The sequence below is a fragment of the Microcaecilia unicolor genome, chromosome 13 (assembly GCF_901765095.1).
Source record: "Microcaecilia unicolor chromosome 13, aMicUni1.1, whole genome shotgun sequence".
NCBI lineage: Eukaryota > Metazoa > Chordata > Amphibia > Gymnophiona > Siphonopidae > Microcaecilia > Microcaecilia unicolor.
The window spans coordinates 91,994,387-92,011,829 of record NC_044043.1 but is presented as its reverse complement, the minus strand read 5'-3'; the positions used below and the strand labels follow the sequence as shown (position 1 = coordinate 92,011,829).

The 17,443-nt window shown below is 42.8% G+C and overlaps 1 protein-coding gene across 2 annotated transcripts; it reads right to left on the bottom strand.

Annotated features, from left to right (window-relative positions):
* Positions 1 to 6,823: 6,823 nt before the first annotated feature.
* Positions 6,824 to 16,847, bottom strand: LOC115456696 (group IIE secretory phospholipase A2-like). 2 transcript variants are annotated; one of them, XM_030185941.1, is made up of 4 exons: positions 16,754 to 16,847; positions 11,880 to 12,024; positions 9,044 to 9,153; positions 6,824 to 7,133 (listed from the first exon to the last, which is right to left on the bottom strand). In XM_030185941.1, exons 1-4 carry the CDS (start codon positions 16,788 to 16,790, stop codon positions 6,985 to 6,987), a joined length of 441 nt encoding a protein of 146 aa, XP_030041801.1. In that variant the 5' UTR covers positions 16,791 to 16,847; the 3' UTR covers positions 6,824 to 6,984. The 2 variants fall into 2 exon arrangements, with proteins under 2 accessions (XP_030041801.1, XP_030041802.1); XM_030185942.1 differs by having other exon boundaries at positions 11,880 to 11,992; positions 16,754 to 16,829.
* Between the last annotated feature and the right edge of the window lie 596 nt (positions 16,848 to 17,443).

Sequence of the window (17,443 nt, the reverse complement as noted above, 5' to 3'; positions counted from 1 at the left end):
TAGTGTAAATTAAATGAAGAAGGACTCATGCCACTTATTAACAATGACTTCATGGATAATTTTGAAAAGGGCTGTGTGTGCATTATCAGCTGTCCACAGTATGGTGCTGAATGGCAGTGAAACACCTAGTATGTAATTAAAGCCAGAGGATGTGCACAAATATTACATTTTTTTTGTCTTTTTTGTTTCATTGTGTTTTTAAAATTTCAAATAGAGCAACATTTTAAAAATAAAAGAGAAAGCCACATGAAATAAAACTTTTGAGTCTATTGACACAATTTCTTATGCAGGATGAGAGATCAGACCTGCTCATGAACATATGATGGACGGGGTAAGAGGCTAGGGAAGGTTGAGCAGGGGTGGAGAGGGTCCGGAAGGGGGTGTTTTTATGATGGGGGAAATGAAAGTGAATGAAATTATTTTTTTATTTTAAAAACAAAAGGAGGGAATTTGACTTCTAATGAAAGCACCTCCTGTTTCCTGCCTTTTAACAGCTGTATCCTCTTCCTTTGTTTTCTTTTTTTTCCTCCCCTCTGAAGACCTGGCTGTTGGTTGTCTGGATGTACTTGTAATACTCTTCCTATTGCACTTAGGGGGCCCCTTTTCTAAAGGATTGCCATGGGGCAGCCCGGCATTACCGGCGGCCCAACGCGGCTGCTGGCAGTAGTTCTGCCTCTAGCATGTGGCATTTCTGGTGCTGCTGGAATTTTTGAAACGTTAACACTGTAGGCAGTTACCCGGTGGTAATTGGACAGCGCTGAGTGCTGATAGGTTAGCGTGGGATCCCTTACCGTCACCTCACTTTGGTGGTAGGTGCTTCGTCTGCAACGGCCACACGGCAAATGCAAACGTACCGCACAACCATTTTCCTGCGATAAAAAGGGCCTTGGCACGTGGCCAAAAGAGCCACCACCGCTAGTGCAGGACACCCCCCTTTGTAAACTGCTTAGACACTTTGCATTGTAGGCAGTATGTCAAAAGAAACGTGAAACTTAAGACATCCTTCTAGAGCATCTGTTTCAGCTGCTGCTACTCAAGAAATACATTTTAATAAAAATGGGGGATTACTGGTAATGCATCTTTATTGTCCTGTTATGCTAATGTAAATGAATGCTGTTGTTGCCAGAGGAGCAACATCCGTAAAATCCGCCCCTTTCTTTCCAAGCACTCTACCAAAACCCTCATCCACACCCTTGTCACCTCTCGTTTAGACTACTGCAATCTGCTTCTTGCTGGCCTTCCACTTAGTCACCTCTCCCCTCTCCAGTCGGTTCAAAACTCTGCTGCCTGTCTCATCTTCCGCCAGGGTCGCTTTACTCATACTACCCCTCTCCTCAAGACCCTTCACTGGCTCCCTATCCATTTTCGTATCCTGTTCAAACTTCTACTAACCTATAAATGTACTCACTCTGCTGCTCCCCACTATCTCTCCGTGCACTCCGCTCCATGGATAAATCCTTCTTATCTGTTCCCTTCTCCACTACTGCCAACTCCAGACTTCGCGCCTTCTGTCTCGCTGCACCCTACGCCTGGAATAGACTTCCTGAGCCCCTACGTCTTGCCCCATCCTTGGCCACCTTTAAATCTAGACTGAAAGCCCACCTCTTTAACATTGCTTTTGACTCGTAACCACTTGTAACCACTCGCCTCCACCTACCCTCCTCTCTTCCTTCCCGTTCACATTAATTGATTTGATTTGCTTACTTTATTTATTTTTTGTCTATTAGATTGTAAGCTCTTTGAGCAGGGACTGTCTTTCTTCTATGTTTGTGCAGCGCTGCGTACGCCTTGTAGCGCTATAGAAATGCTAAATAGTAGTAGTAGTAGTAGCAGTGAAAATTAGAAATAACATATTTTAGTGTACAGTTTTAATACATGGAAACACTGCTGCTGCTGGTGGGAACTGATGTTCATGTAACCCTGTGGATGCAGCTGTTGTGATATTAGCATAGGAAATGCATGTGTAGGCAGTAACAGATGAAACCAAATTCCCGCTGTTTTGGATTCTCAGCTATATTTAAGGCTGACATTGTTTCAAGATGATTCACCTTCTATATTATGTGATTTACAAAGTTCAGATATGCTGTAATAAATGTTCTGAGAAAAAAACCTGCAGCACCCAGACACCTGTTTTCCTTGCCTGGGGTTAATACTTATAAAACCATTTCTGCTTCCATGTGTTGGAATATACATTACGCATTCTGATCTGGCTACGTCCTCAGTCTGCATTTCTGCTCAGAGCCTGAACTCTTCCAGCACTCTGAGTTACATAAGACGAACTGTCATGAAACAGACAATACACAAACATTTCAATGCACTTTTTAATATCATTAAAGATAACATGAATCAAAAATCAACAGAATCTGTTTTTAGAGAGGAACTTTCACACATACGATCAGATGGGGGTCATATACACCACTCCCTCATCATAACACTATTGTAAAGTGAATTCAGATAATAACATGGTTGCAAGTACGGCTCCCAAATTTTTCCATAGAAGTTTTGGTTTTTGTTGTCACACAGTTCGGCTCAGATGGTTTATTGTTAGCATTCTTTGCTCGTAAAGTAGGATTCTTAAAAATGGCAAGCGATTTGTTGAAGAGAAAATTGTATACCTTGGAAGAGAAACTAAGAGTGATAGAGTGCATCGATAAAGGCGAAACATAAGCAGACCTCTCCAGAGCAACTGGTGTTGCTGAATTGGCATTGCCTGGATTATCTGCGCAAAATCAATGAAGAATGCGGTCTCAAATGAAAATGTGCATAATTAGCCAGGATATGGACTTGGATGGGGCGCATGATGTGAACGGAAGCAGAGAAATTCAACTGAGACTTCAAACGGAAAAGATTCAGATGAAACAAATGATTTCAACGGGTTTTCTGAAGAGGAGTTGGGAAAAACCTGATATTGAATGGATGAGAGAAATTTCAAATAATTTATCTTGGCTTGGGGTAGATGTATCCCCTGACAACTTCAAATCCTGCATATGTGGGGATGATGCAAGGGAAGAAATTTGTCACTTGCACATGAGCTAAGAGATGTTGAAATTATCAAGTCTGTCAATTCACATCAACTTGTGAGTTGGTGGACGTTTTCTGTTGGTGGACTTCATACGAAGATGAGGCACTCGAGTTACTTGAAGTGGATAATTTTGTTCCAACTTCGTCTGAGGCAGTACCTTCACTAGAAATTGCTCTGAAATGGATTGAAACTCGGGATTTAGAAGCCGTTGAATGTATGCAGGTGGAGAAGCATTCTACAGTTTGCTAAGTGTCAATTATACACCATGAAGACAGTCGCAAATCACAAACTTTGACATGAAATGAACACTTCATGAATTTGCATTCATTAAAATGATTTTAAAATTAAACATTGCATCTTTTTTTCATACTAAAACATGCCGTTATGTGTAGGTCAGTTAAACAATTTTACCTACAGGGCTCCATACAGAACAATAGTAGATGTTTGACTAAAGAATGTACAATATAAACTATGATGCACCCTATGAATTTAATCATTAATGTATATTATTATTCATAACCTCAGCAGACAAGAAACATGCGGTAGAAACTTATTTGGTGAACTACATGCAAATTAAACTAATTACACTAATTTGGTATGCTATATACTGTATCACACATGTAGAGGTACCACACCCCAGTCCAATTGTCACAGACGGGCCTTTCTGTATAACATGACCTTCATTATAAGGCAATACAATGGCTCTGAAGTTCCATATTATACCAAGGGAGTAGTGTATTTCCATACAGGACAGGATATGAGATGATCTTGCATTTTTTCCTCATCTGAATTTGTAGTTTATGGGACTGGTGTCGTGCCTTACTGGCTCTACTGAGCACTGCCACTTAGAAAAATTGAAGCTTGGCTTCCCTTACTCAGGTTAGTAGCAGAAAGGTATGCAGTGGAGACAGTTCTCACAGCTCCCTTTGCACAGGGAGTCTAGCCGTAGTGCAACACCAGTCATTGTGGTACCTGTCACCCAGAGGCCTGTTCTCTGCAATGGCTGGGTTAGATTATTATTATCTGTTACATTTGTATCCCACATTTTCGCACCAATTTGCAGGCTCAATGTGGCTTACATAGTACCACAGAGGCGTTTGCCATCTCCGGCAGGAAAACAAAGAGGAGTTATGGTCGAAGAAGATTCATGTGTTATAGACAATTGGTGATTCTCAGCGAGGAGGACTTAAACAATGTCTGTTTCAGGGTTTGGTTTTGTGTTGCAAGGTTTGGGTATTTAGGTTGGGTCGGTGGGGTATGTCTTTTCGAACAGGTTGGTTTTTAGTGATTTCTGGAAGTTTAGGTGATCGTACGTTGTTTTCACGGCTTTTGGTAGTGCGTTCCACAGTTGTGTGCTGATGTAGGAGAAGCTGTAAGCATAGGTTGACTTGTATTTGATTCTTTTGCAGCTTGGGTAGTGGAGATTTAGGTATGTTCGTGCTGATCTGATTGTGTTTCTTGTTGGTAGGTCTATGAGGTCTGTCATGTACCCTGGGACTTCTCCGTAGATAATTTTGTGGACCATGGTGCAGATTTTGAAAGTAATACCTTCTTTGATTGGCAGCCAGTGTAGTTTTTCTCATAGGGGTTTGGCGCTTTCGAATCGCGTTTTTCCAAATATAAGCCTGGCTGCTGTATTTTGAGCGGTTTGAAGTTTCTTTATAAGTTGTTCTTTACATCCCGCATAGATTCCGTTGCAGTAGTCTGCATGGCTTAGTACCATTGATTGTATCAAATTACGAAATGTGTCCCTCAGGAAGAATGGGTTCACACGTTTGAGTTTCCACATTGAAGAAACATTTTCTTTGTTGTGGACTTAACTTGGACCTCAAGTGTAAAGTTACGGTCGATAGTAACGCCTAGGATTTTGAGGCTGTCTGAGATAGGGAGGGTGTGGTCTGGGGTGTTTGTGGGTTTGTACGTATTGTGTTGGGATGAGAGGATGAGACAGTGTGTTTTATCTGTGTTGAGTTTTAGTTGAAATGCATTTGCCCATGATTCCATGATGTTTAGGCTGACCTTGATTTCGTTGGAGATTTCTGTCAGGTCATGTTTGTAAGGTATGTATATTGTGACGTCATCTGCATAGATGAATGGGTTGAGGCCTTGGTTGGATAAGGACTTGGCTAGTGGTGTCATCATTAAATTGAAGAGGGTCGGTGATAGTGGTGATCCTTGAGGTACTCCGCATTCGGTTTTCCATGGTGATGAAATGTTTGAATTTGATTTCACTTGGTATGTTCTGGTGGTTAGGAAACCCTTGATCTAACTAAGTCTGTTTCCACCAATACCGAAGTAATCTAGGAGTCTTAGTAATATATTATGGCTTACCATGTCGAATGCACTAGACATGTCGAATTGGAGGAGAAGAATGCTTTTACCTGTTGCTATTTCCTGCTTGAATTTGGCCAGGAGAGTTATGAGTACTGTTTCAGTGCTATGGAGGGGGCGAAATCCTGATTGTGATTCATGTAAGATTGAGAATTTGTTAGGTAATCATTGAGTTATTTGGTTACCATGCTTTCCATCAGTTTAATTGCTAGTGGAATAGATGCTACTGGGTGGTAGTTGGTGAGTTCACTTGTCTTTTTCTTGGTGTCTTTTGGAATTGGGATGAGTATGTTGCCATTTTTATTAGAGAAGAGGCCTTGTTGGAGCAAGTAGTTTAGGTGGGATGTGAGGTCGGGAGCGGATTTTATTAGGTAGCTGGGGCACGTATCCAGTTTGCAGTGGGTGTTGGAGAACTTATAGATTGCATGGTACACTGTATCGGTGGGGAGGAGGGCAAAGTTTGACCAGATTTGGTCCACTGGGTATTCTCCAGGGGTTGTGTCCAGGCCGTTGATGAAGTTTTCGATATCAGTGTTTTACGTAGATTTGCAATTTTTTTCGTTGAAGTAATTAGCAAGTTTGTATGTAGATGGGATGTCTGTGTTGGTTGAGGTGACCAAGGTAGTGTCTAGTAGTGTTTTTACGAGTTGATATAGTTCCTTTGTGTCTTTATAGTCTGGCCCTGTTTTAGTTCTGTAATATGACCTTTTGGCCTATCTTATTGCGTATTTGTATTTTCCTTCTGTTTGTTTCCAAGCGTTGGGTGTGTGTTCGTCTTTTATTTTTTTCCATGCTCTTTCGAGTTTCCTGGATTGTGTTTTTAGTTTTTTCATTTCGTCGTTGAACCATGGTATCGAGATGTGTCTTCGCGTTGTTCTTGTTTGCATGGGTGCTATTTTGTCTAGTATGTTTCTGCATCTTTTGTCCCAGTTAGAGAGCTAATGTATGGAGTCCGTTTATGTTGTCCATTTGCTATTATATATTAGTTGCCAGAATGTTTTCGGGTCTATTTGGCCTCTTGTGCTGTAGGTTTTGTGTACTTGTGTACGGTGTGAGCCCTTCTTCCGCCAGTTTAGTGAGAGATGGAAGGGAGGGCTCTCATATCAGCACATAAACATCCGTTATACCATAATAGTATTTGAGACTGGTTCTAATTGAGCTGGAAGCCCAAAGGGAGCAGGAGGAAGCTGCCATTCCCTCCTAGTATCTCCCCCCCCCCCCCCCCCCCCCCCACATACACACACGCACAAAACTTGTCCTGGGCTTCATGTCAATGGAGAAAAATGGATAGATGTCATTGTAGTATTGCACAATTACAGTGAATCAGTGTTCTGGTCTGGATAATGTCTCAGTTTTTACAATTGGTTCATACTGATGTGAGAGCATGTATATACCATGATAACTATTGAAATAATGGTAAAAAGTTAAAGCTCTCCACAAAAGTGGAAATAATGACTCTATTAACACGAGTCATTGACAAATTCTATTTATTGGAAGGTGAGAAATGAAGAATTATGAGATTCTGTTTCGAGGAGTGGGAGTACAGATGATTGAATGCCTTTTCTTTTATCATTAGCTGGAAGGGAAGGTGACCTTGAAAGGCTGATGGGGGAGAGGACATAGCCAAAACCTTAGGCTCCACATTTTGGAGTGGGCCCTGCGCACAGGGCATTGATGATGAAGCGATGTTTCATCTTGTAGGTACTGTAAGCATTTTCAAAGCACAGGGTAGCTTTCCTATCACATCCACAGATCAGCTTCTGGCACGGGGTTTCTCCTTCTGTAAACCAAAAAAATAGAAGCAGGTGAACTTACGTGAAGTCTGTTATATGGAAACTTCATGCTTTAGTAAAGAAATGGTTTCCATCTAGCCATTGCTGAACATTAGTGAGCTCTGTGGGCGAAAGGACACTGTGTACTGAGCTGAAATTATGGTATGCCTGAAGGGTGCCTGTGCTAGTCCGTAATACAATTAACTGGTTTAAATGTATGATGATAGTTTTCCTGGGATAATTTGCAAAGTGAAAATAAACTTCCAAAACTTTTAATTGAAGACCCTGCTACATCCTGAGTGAAGAGTACACGTGGACACCTTTCACTAGTACGGGCAGTTATAAAATTACCCTAAAAGCGTAGTAGATATTATCCAGTGCTGAAAATGCAAAGAGAGTACATCTGTGAAAGGGGTTAGCAGTGAAAGACGAGCAGATCCAAGGAGTGAGGTTCGGTATTGTCATAGACCTCTGCATTCTATAAATGGTATATAGATTTCTGTGTGCAAAATTATGTGCTATCCTGAGATGCATGTGCAACTAATGAGCCAATTAGCACCAATAATTGGGTGCTCACAATTATTGGTGTCAATTGTCAACAATTGGGGCTTGGCACACACGTCTTGGTAAATACCGTTCTATAAAGATTTGCATATAAACCCTATTGTGTGCAACTCAAAAGGGGGTGTGGCAATGGGAGGGGCAGGGGAGGCTTGGGAGATATTCACTAAAGATATATGCAGTATTATGGAAGTACTGAGGATCCGTGTCTGAATTATGTGCCAGGATTTACACCAGGGTTCAGTTGGTGCAAATCCTCGCATGCAAAATTTGGTGAGATAATCAGGTCTAAGTGCTGCTCTGTAAACAGCATCCAACTTGGAGCATCGGGTATAGAATGGTGCTCCGCGTGGATTACTTCAGTGCTGTTTTTTTGAGTGCCATTTACCGAATCTATTCCAGAATGTGCAAAACTAACCCATTTGAAGATATTTCCCCAAGAGAGGATATAACTCATCACAAAGAAGAGCAAGGGAACATCTCAGTGGGGGAAACATTACACCAGGCCAGATCACTGCATCAACGATATTCCAGACTTTGGCGGCCATGTTTGGCCATGTGAATACCAGGCCTATCTTTGGCCAGTTCAAAATTAACCAGCCAGTGCTGAATATAGGCAAAGTATGTAGCCACAGGGCTAACCAGAACTACAGTGTAGTAAATTTAAAATAAATCGGAGAAAATCTTTCTTCACCCAACGCATAATTAAACTCTGGAATTTGTTGCCGGAGAACGTGGGGAAGGCGGTTAGCTTAGCAGAGTTTAAAAAGGGGTTGGACGGTTTCCTAAAGGACAAGTCCATAGACCGCTACTAAATGGACTTGGGAAAAATCCACAATTCCGGGAATAACATGTATAGAATGTTTGTACGTTTGGGAAGCTCGCCAGGTGCCCTTGGCCTGGATTGGCCGCTGTCGTGGACAGGATTCTGGGCTCGATGGACCCTTGGTCTTTTCCCAGTGTGGCATTACTTATGTACTTATGTACCTATTAAGTAGGTCTCTTGTCAGAGTTTTGAGTGACTTGTTATCTGCTGAATGTTTGGTAACAGACCTGCTTATTGACTATGAATCTGCTCTGCCTACCTTGACTTCTGCCTGTTTCTGGACTCTGCCCCAGTCTGCTGTTTGAATTCCATTCTACTCTGGTTTTTTCCTGCTTCCCACCCTGCCTGATGTCCAATGTCTTCTGGAACACCCGTGCTGTAAGCCCTAGTAGCTTCTGAGTACTGGAGAACTCAACCTGAAGAGACAGTAGATTGCTGTAGATGAAGGTGCGCCTCCTTGATACCTGGTATTCACCCACAGTGGTCCCAGCCATGACATCCTTCCATGTAATGCTACACCATTGTACTTACTACAGGTAATATTATCCTTCCCTTCTATCTTGAAGCTATATGGTTCTCGTTTAGGATGGCATTCTATACGTTCAAGTAAGCCATAGCAGCAGTCATGCTGTTGACAACACCTGCAATAAGCAAGAAAATTATTGAGAGAGAAAGTCAGGTAAGACTGTATTTGAAACTACCACTAGAAGGGGTGATGGTCAGAACTGGACAGGAGAACCTGAAGAGAGTTGAGGAGTTTAGGTACTTAGGAACGGTAAGGGTAAGGACATTTGATATACAACCAAAGCAGTTTATTTATTATATATTCAGGAACTTTTTCTGTCCCTAATCTAAGTTTTACACCTGAGGCAACGGAGGGTTAAGTGACTTGCCCAGGCTCACAAGGAGCTTCAATGAGAATCAAAGTCTGTTCCCCAGTTATTAGCCCAGTGCATTAACCATTAGTGTTTTGTAGTACTTCACAGTATACCTGAGGCAGCCTGGATAGAGAAATTATATTAATTTGTTGATTCTGTTTAACTTTGCAGTCCTGTAAAGTGGTAGAATGCCATCTGGTTTTAATTGCTCAAATGTCTAGCTTTTGCTAGACTAGAGGTTAGAAAGGTCAGTGAGAAATGAAACTTTCTTTGTCCCTTTTTGAGTGATGGATTGTTCATAGGTATTATTTACCACATCTGGATGCCATTCTGAGTAAGGCAGACTGGACAATCTCGAGGGGATTAGCAAGCAAGCTGTTTTAAAAGATTAGACTGAACGCTGTTTAGAAGGAGATAGAGTAGATTTAAATAATTCTAGATGAGTTAGATTTTGTCTTATAAGGAATTCTGATTTCTGCTTATTTTAAAATATGTTTTATTCTGTTTAATTAATAAGTTCTATTTCTATGTAAAATATCTTTTCAATTCAGTGTTACATCAGTGTCTGACTTTTCAAGTGAGATTTGTCTGCAGTTTAAGAGGTCATCATCTGGTTTGAATTATCCACAGTCCTAGCTAGTTCTGTGTATGAAGCTAGGTGAAAGAGTTCAGGAAAAGTCAACTCTCTTCTCCTTGATGAATTATAGCTAAGTGTAGGACTGGCCTCCTGAAAGTAATAACAAACCATGTCTGTGTGCCATTAAGCAAGACTGGCCCCTTAGCCCCTCAATGAACCCAGCTCAAGTTAAGCTATAACTGGGAATCTGATTATGTGAATAATAATAAAATGCAGGAGATAGGTGCCACATTGTCTAGTTTGAGAGGCCCCAGGTCATAGGTCAGTTTAGGAAATCTCAAACCTATGTAACTGATATTTTTGAGTAAATGTGTAGAGATAATTAGTTCAAGACAGGGTAATCAATCTATTCTTTACCATCTGGTGAGAAAGGGGGGCTAGAAGGGTTTAGGACCCTATATAAAGGAGAGCAGAAGCAGCTTACATTAGAGAAGGAGCAGAGACGAGAGACACAGAAGGACAGGACACAGAGAAAGCTAGAGCTGATGTCCTACTTTGTTTGCTGGCAAATAAAGAAGACTTTTCTCTCATTCTGGTGTGTGGTGTTTAACTCCTGAAGTACCACAGATTCTGCTAACAATAGTGGTAATTCCTGCAACATACCCAGTACTGGAGAAAGTTTATGTTGCTTTTACTGAGCTGATACCAGAATCAGAATTTTGTTTTTCTATGGTGACTTCTGTAGATAAATGTCCTAGTTCTCCTCTGCACTAATTATTGGGCAAAAGGTGGGGGGGGGGGGGGGGCTCCTGTGGGTGCAGAATATACATTTATATCTAACACCATGAGATCCAGTGTGCAGGGTCATCATGAGTCGATATTTTTTATATTACATCCTAGGCTATATAACTGCTACAGAGTGTTCTAAACGGAGGAGTGGCCTAATGGTTAGTGCAGTGGCCTTTGATCCTGGCTTCAATCCCACTGCAGTTCCTTGTGATCTTGGGTAAATCATTTAACCCTCCATGCCTCAGGTACAACAACCAAGATTGTAAGCCCTCTAGGGACAGAGAAGGTACCTGCATAAAATGTGTGACTGTTCTCTGCCTTGAACTTGACGGTTAAGCAGATTATAAATGCCAGAATTTAAACGTAACCAGGCATTGCGAAGTTTTCATTCTTTTAATTATAGGAAGGTAAGTTGCATTATTATTATTATTATTATTTTAGGGCAGCTGTCTGATCAGTGTTCTAGAGTCAGGGGACCCCCTCATCTTGCTGTCTGACCAGAGCTCTTTTGGGTGCTGTGGTGGGAAACGCCATTTCATCCCTTGCTTCAGGCAATAGGTTGCCTTAAACTGCCTCTGTATGGGCACCAATTACAAAGCCATCCCTATCATTCTGTGTTCGGTGGGGGAAATTCTTGCAACATCAAACTTGATAGCTGTAGAAGATTTCTTTGTCATCAATGAATATTGTACCCGCTTTGTTATTCTGTTTTTTTTTTAGGAAAAATAGTATATTAAATAAACCAGTAGAGAGGAGTGTGGTAGCCGTGTTAGTCCACTCATAAGGTTATCAATAGAAATCAAACAAAATAAAACATGGAAAAGAAAATAAGATGATACCTTTTTTATTGGACATAACTTAATACATTTCTTGATTAGCTTTCGAAGGTTGCCCTTCTTCCTCAGATCGGAAATAAGCAAATGTGGTAGCAGATAGTAGTATATATGAGTGAGACATCCAAGCCTTACTTTGACAGTCTGACAGGGTGGGAGTGGGTAGGAGGTATGCATGGGGACATCAAAGCATTTCATTGATATTCTAACAGGATGGGTGTGGGTAGGTGAGAGGAGGGTGGTAAACAGAGAAATACAATAGATAAACCTTAAACCATCAGGTCACCTACCAGTCAGTCTCATCTCTTGGCCGCCCGCTGCCTCCAGGGCCGCACCAACATCCATAGCCAACGTAATACGCAATGCTTTCCCTTCCAGTATATCTCCAAATCATACTTTCAAACTGTAGGAGGTTAGAAATAACCGGAGACAGAACTGCAACCAAACAATAATATATAATTCAATCATCTCTAGGACAGAGCCCCCATAAACTCTACTTCCCTCTAGAGAATTTACCGATGTGTATCGCTCTGGATCAGTACTCCTATAGAAGGGTGCAGGACAAGATCCATATAGTATTGTAACAAACAGTGTAGTGAAAATTATTTCATGCTGGATGGGGGGCCTTCAGGAGCCCCTTGTGAAATTCTAGAAATCAAAAGTGATTCACTAAATCACTTTAGGTAATGAGGTAGGTGTGCCTGATACACACCTACCTCACTAGACCACAATATAACTTTGTATTTGTTATCAACCGACTTGGCGAACGCCATTACGGTACCATGTAAGCCACATTGAGCCTGCAAGTAGGTGTGAAAATGTGGGGTACAAATGTAACAAAGTACAATAAATAAATAAAATAAATAGGGAGAAGTGGATAGCTGGGAGACCCCCTTGATGAGTGCTTTTACCAATGATCCATTTTCAGTGCCCAAATACATTTGTTGAATTAAAATACACCACCAATTGGGGATATGAAAACATTAACAATCAACTGTTCACTGGGACACCTTCAACAAAGATGTGTGTAAAGATCTGGAGGGTTTTGAGGAGCTCATGAACTGCTGATCTCCAAGTGAGACAATTCAGTCTCTCCGGAATAATATTTGAAGAAACTGAAAAAATCTGAGGCAGTATTGCAATGACATTCACAAGAGCTGTGGTGTCATCAGCCAACAGAATTTGTGACGCAAATATACAGGTTCCAGCTTCTCAGGAGTGGATATTATCGGCATATTTCTGATACCTAAACTGCAGAAAAGCTTTTACAGGGGTGAAGTTATATTATTAATTGTACTATTTACAGACACAGGGGAAGCAAATTACCCTTCCAATGTCACAGTCAGAAAGTAAGACAGAGGGAGAGAAAGTGACTCCCCCAGGGTCACACAGAGAGTAAGTGACTGTTTCCCTGCTCCCTCTGCCCCGGAACAGGTTACTTCCTGTTCCGGGGACAGAGGGAGCCAGCGGAGCCGAAAGCCGCGCGGCTGCTCCCAACACCCCTCCAGCAGCGTGTGTTGATGCAGGGTATGTTGATGTGCTAGGGGGGGGGGGCTGTGTTGATGCGCCGGGGGTGTGTGTCGTGCTGCACCCGGGGGTGGGGGGTGTGCAAGACAGTCTATAATGTAAAGCTGTTTGTTGTAGTACCTTTGAGACTAGTTGAGATAACTTTGCCTTCGATGTCAGCAAGCAAGGTGAATCGTCTGGACAGCCCAAGCCGACCCTGCATGGTGGTTTTTAAAGCTGAAAAACAACCTTTTACCCACTGTGGTAAAAGGGGCCTCAATGCACAGCGAATCCTCATGCGGACGCCACTGCAGGCCCCCTTTTACCGCAGCTCCCTTGGTCACCCTCGGATGTATCCCATCGGACCCCTTCGCTTTGTCTACTTTTAGCTTAGATAGCTCCTCACCAACACAGCCTTCAGCGAATCAGTCCCCATTTGCATTTGTTTTCTACCGTCTTACGCACGGCCTTTCATGCGTGATCACAGAACAGAATTAACTGTTAAGCAGTTCAGCTTTATCCTTATCATCTTCTACACGTTCCTCCCCTTCAGCTTTGAGTCTCACAGTGCTATTATGTCTCTTCCCCCTGTCACTTACATAACCGAAAAAGGTCTTGTCCCCTAATTTTACCATATTGGAGTGGAGGAGTGGCCTAGTGGTTAGGGTGGTGGACTTTGGTCCTGAGGAACTGAGTTCAATTCCCACCTCAGGCACAGGCAGCTCCTTGTGACTCTGGGCAAGTCACTTAACCCTCCATTGCCCCATGTAAGCCGCATTGAGCCTGCCATGAGTGGGAAAGCGCAGGGTACAAATGTAACAAAAATATAAATAGATACTATTGGAGATTCTACATGGAATGTTGCTATTCCACTAGCAACATTCCATGTAGAAGGCTGCGCAGGTTTCTGTTTCTGTGAGTCTGACGTCCTGCACGTACGTGCAGGACGTCAGACTCACAGAAGCAGAAGCCTGCGCGGCCACATTGGTGATCTGCAAGGGCCGACTTCTACATGGAATGTTGCTAGTGGAATCTCAAATAGTAGCAACAGTGGAGGAGTGGCCTAGTGGTTAGGGTGGTGGACTTTGGTCCTGAGGAACTGAGTTTGATTTCCACTTCAGGCACAGGCAGCTCCTTGTGACTCTGGGCAAGTCACTTAACCCTCCATTGCCTGCCGCATTGAGCCTGCCGTGAGTGGGAAAGCGCAGGGTACAAATGTAACAAAATAGATACTATTGGAGATTCTACATGGAATGTTGCTATTCCACTAGCAACATTCCATGTAGAAGGCTGTGCAGGCTTCTGTTTCTGTGAATCTGACGTCCTGCATAAATCAGGAGATGGCTGGTGATCTCTCAAAAGCGGCGAAATCGGTATAGTCAAAAGCAGCATTTTTGACAGCATCGCCGCTTTCCTGTGGCCTCGCCAGCGAAAGTTCAAGGGGCGTGTCGGCGGTGTAGCGAAGGCAGGACATGGGCGGGCATGGGCGTGGCTACCAGATGGCCGACTTTCGCGGATAATGGAAAAAAAAGGCGGCGTTAATCAGTATTTCGCCATGTTTACTTGGTCCTTTTATTTTCACGACCAAGCCTCAAAAAGGTGCCCCAACTGACCACCGGAGGGAATGGGAGGATGACCTCCCCGTAGTCCCCCAGTGGTCACCAACCCCCTCCCACACTAAAAAAATAAAAACCTTTTTTTACCAGCCTGTATGCCAGCCTCAACTGTCATACCCAGCTCCCTGACAGCAGTATGCAAGTCCCTGGAGCAGTTTTTAATGGGTGCAGTGCACTTCAGGCAGGCAGACCCAGGTCCATCCCCCCCTACCTGTTACTCTTGTGGTGCTGAGCCCTCCAAACCCCACCAACACCCACTCTACCCACATATAGCTGCCCCCCTTCACCCATAAGGGCTATGGTAATGGTGTAGAGTTGTGGGGAGTGGGTTTGGGGGGGATTTGGGGGGGCTCAGCACCCAAGGTAAGAGAGCTATGCACCTGGGAGCTATTTGGGTATTTTTTAAACATTTTTAGAAGTGCCCCCTAGGGTGCCCGGTTGGTGTCCTGGCATGTCAGGGGGACCAGTGCACTACAAATGCTGGCTCCACCCATGACTAAATGCCTTGGATTTCGCCGGGTTTGAGATGGCCGGCATTTTTTTCCATTATCGCTGAAAAACTAAACCGGCCATCTCAAACCCGGCGAACTCTGGCATTTGGCCGGGCTAAACCGTATTATCGAAAAAAAAAGATGGCCGGCCATCTTTTTTGATAAAACGTTTCCGTCCAGCTGTTGCGCCGCCGCCAAAATAGATCGCCGGCGATCTATTTCGCTGGCAACGTTCGATTATGCCCCTCCACGCTACTATGACTCCCCCAGGGTCATGCAGAGAGTCAATGACTTGAGGCAATGGGTGAGAAAGTGAATTTCCCAGGGACAAAGAAAGGTCAGTGACTGAGGCACAGGGAAAGAAATGAGAGTTTTCATTATTCTTGTTTTTAGTTGGAGAAAAAAAGTCATTCAAGCATTAAGAAAAGTTTGACAAAAATATCTCTCAAGCTGACAGCATTTAAATATAGCTCCGTTCCCAAACAAGCATTAAATCTGTCTGGAATGATATTTTAATAAAATATTCAAATCTGAGGCTATGTCGCAAAGAATGACAATCACAAGTTCTTTTGCAATGTAGTGTGCCACAAATATACAGAAACTCACATCTCGGGAGTGGATCTTATCAGCATATTTCTGGTGCCCAGACTGAAGAAAAGCTTTTACAGGGATGAAGTTAGATTATTAATTGTACCATTTAAAGTTCATCAAACTGAGGCACAGGGAAAGCAAATTACCTGCCCAATGTCACAGAGTCAGAAGGTGAGAAACAGGGAGAGAAAGTGACTCCCCCAGGGTCAAATGGATAGTCAGTGACTGAGATACACGGAGAGCAAGTGACTCCCCCAGGATTACACAGAGAGTCAGTGACTGAGGTATGGGGAGAGAAAGTGACTCCCCCAGGGTCACATGGAGAGCCAGTGACTGAGGCACATAGAAAGGAAAGTGACTCCCCCAGGGTTACACAAAAACAGTCGGTGACTGAAGCACAGGGAGAGAAAGTGACTCCCCCAGGGTCAAATGGACAGTCAGTGACTGAGATACACGGAGAGCAAGTGACTCCCCCAGTATTACACAGAGAGTCAGTGACTCCCCCAGGGTCACATGGAGAGTCAGTGACTGAAGCACAGGGAGAGAAAGTGACTCCCCCAGGATTGCACAGAGAGTCAGTGACTGAGGCACAGGGAGAGAAAATGGCTAGTCTGGGGTCAGCAAAACAGCAACAAAAGAGCCGCTGAATTAGCATTTTTATAATTTCTTATGACCTTTCTCTAAATTCTGTAAACAGCTTATTAAACAAAGAAGATTGTTGTTATTCATTCCCCTGCATACAATCACCAAACTGTAAACAAGTTTGACTGTTCCCATGGCAGGTAGGTTGCCACTTGCCAGCACCATCCCCAGCCATCCCAAGGCACCACCTTTGAATCTGAACCTGGGCCTTCCAGTTTCCAGCCTGCTGCTTAATCGTTAGGCTACTTTACCCCCAAACAAGATATATGACAAGATATAAAAGGAAAGGCAGATTTTATGAGTGCAAGATAGACTTACAGCAGAGGCACAATGTGTGAATGACGAGAGTTTTCATTATTCTTGTTTATAGTTGGAGAAAAGAAGTCATTCGAATGATAAGAAAAGTCTGAAAATAACATCTCCCAATTTGATAGTATTTAAATGTAGCTGCATTCTCAGATCTTATATACAGAAGTATTGGAAAACCACTCCCCTTGTCTTAATGTCATTAACATATGACTTAATGTTTATTACTAATGCTTGCCTTCTCCATGACAGAAGAAAGTGAAAATTGAAATGAATATATTCTGATTTTCAAACCATAAGGCCAGATTGTGTATTACACCCAAGGCAAACAAGTGTTCAAATTAATAAAAATCTTATTCTGTTCCTTTTAGGATTTTATGGGTTTTTAAAAGACCTGGTCTGCTGTGGGAAATCTTTCCTTACCTTTCCTACACCATTAGATAAAATGTTGAGTATCAGCATCCATCAACGGGTTTAATTTCAAATAACCTTTCAGAAGAGGAAGGACCAAAGCCTTTCCTGGTAGAGAAGCTTGTCTGTTTCAAGGATACCCAGAGCTGTTTCATCTAAAGCTCACCATAGAGAACAGGCCTGGGGAGAAGATCTCAACAAATTATTGCTCCCCAACACTTCTCTTCAGTGGTTGACCAGTCAGAAGAAAACCTCAGGTTTCAGGTATAGTAAAGCTTGAAATACTGCTCT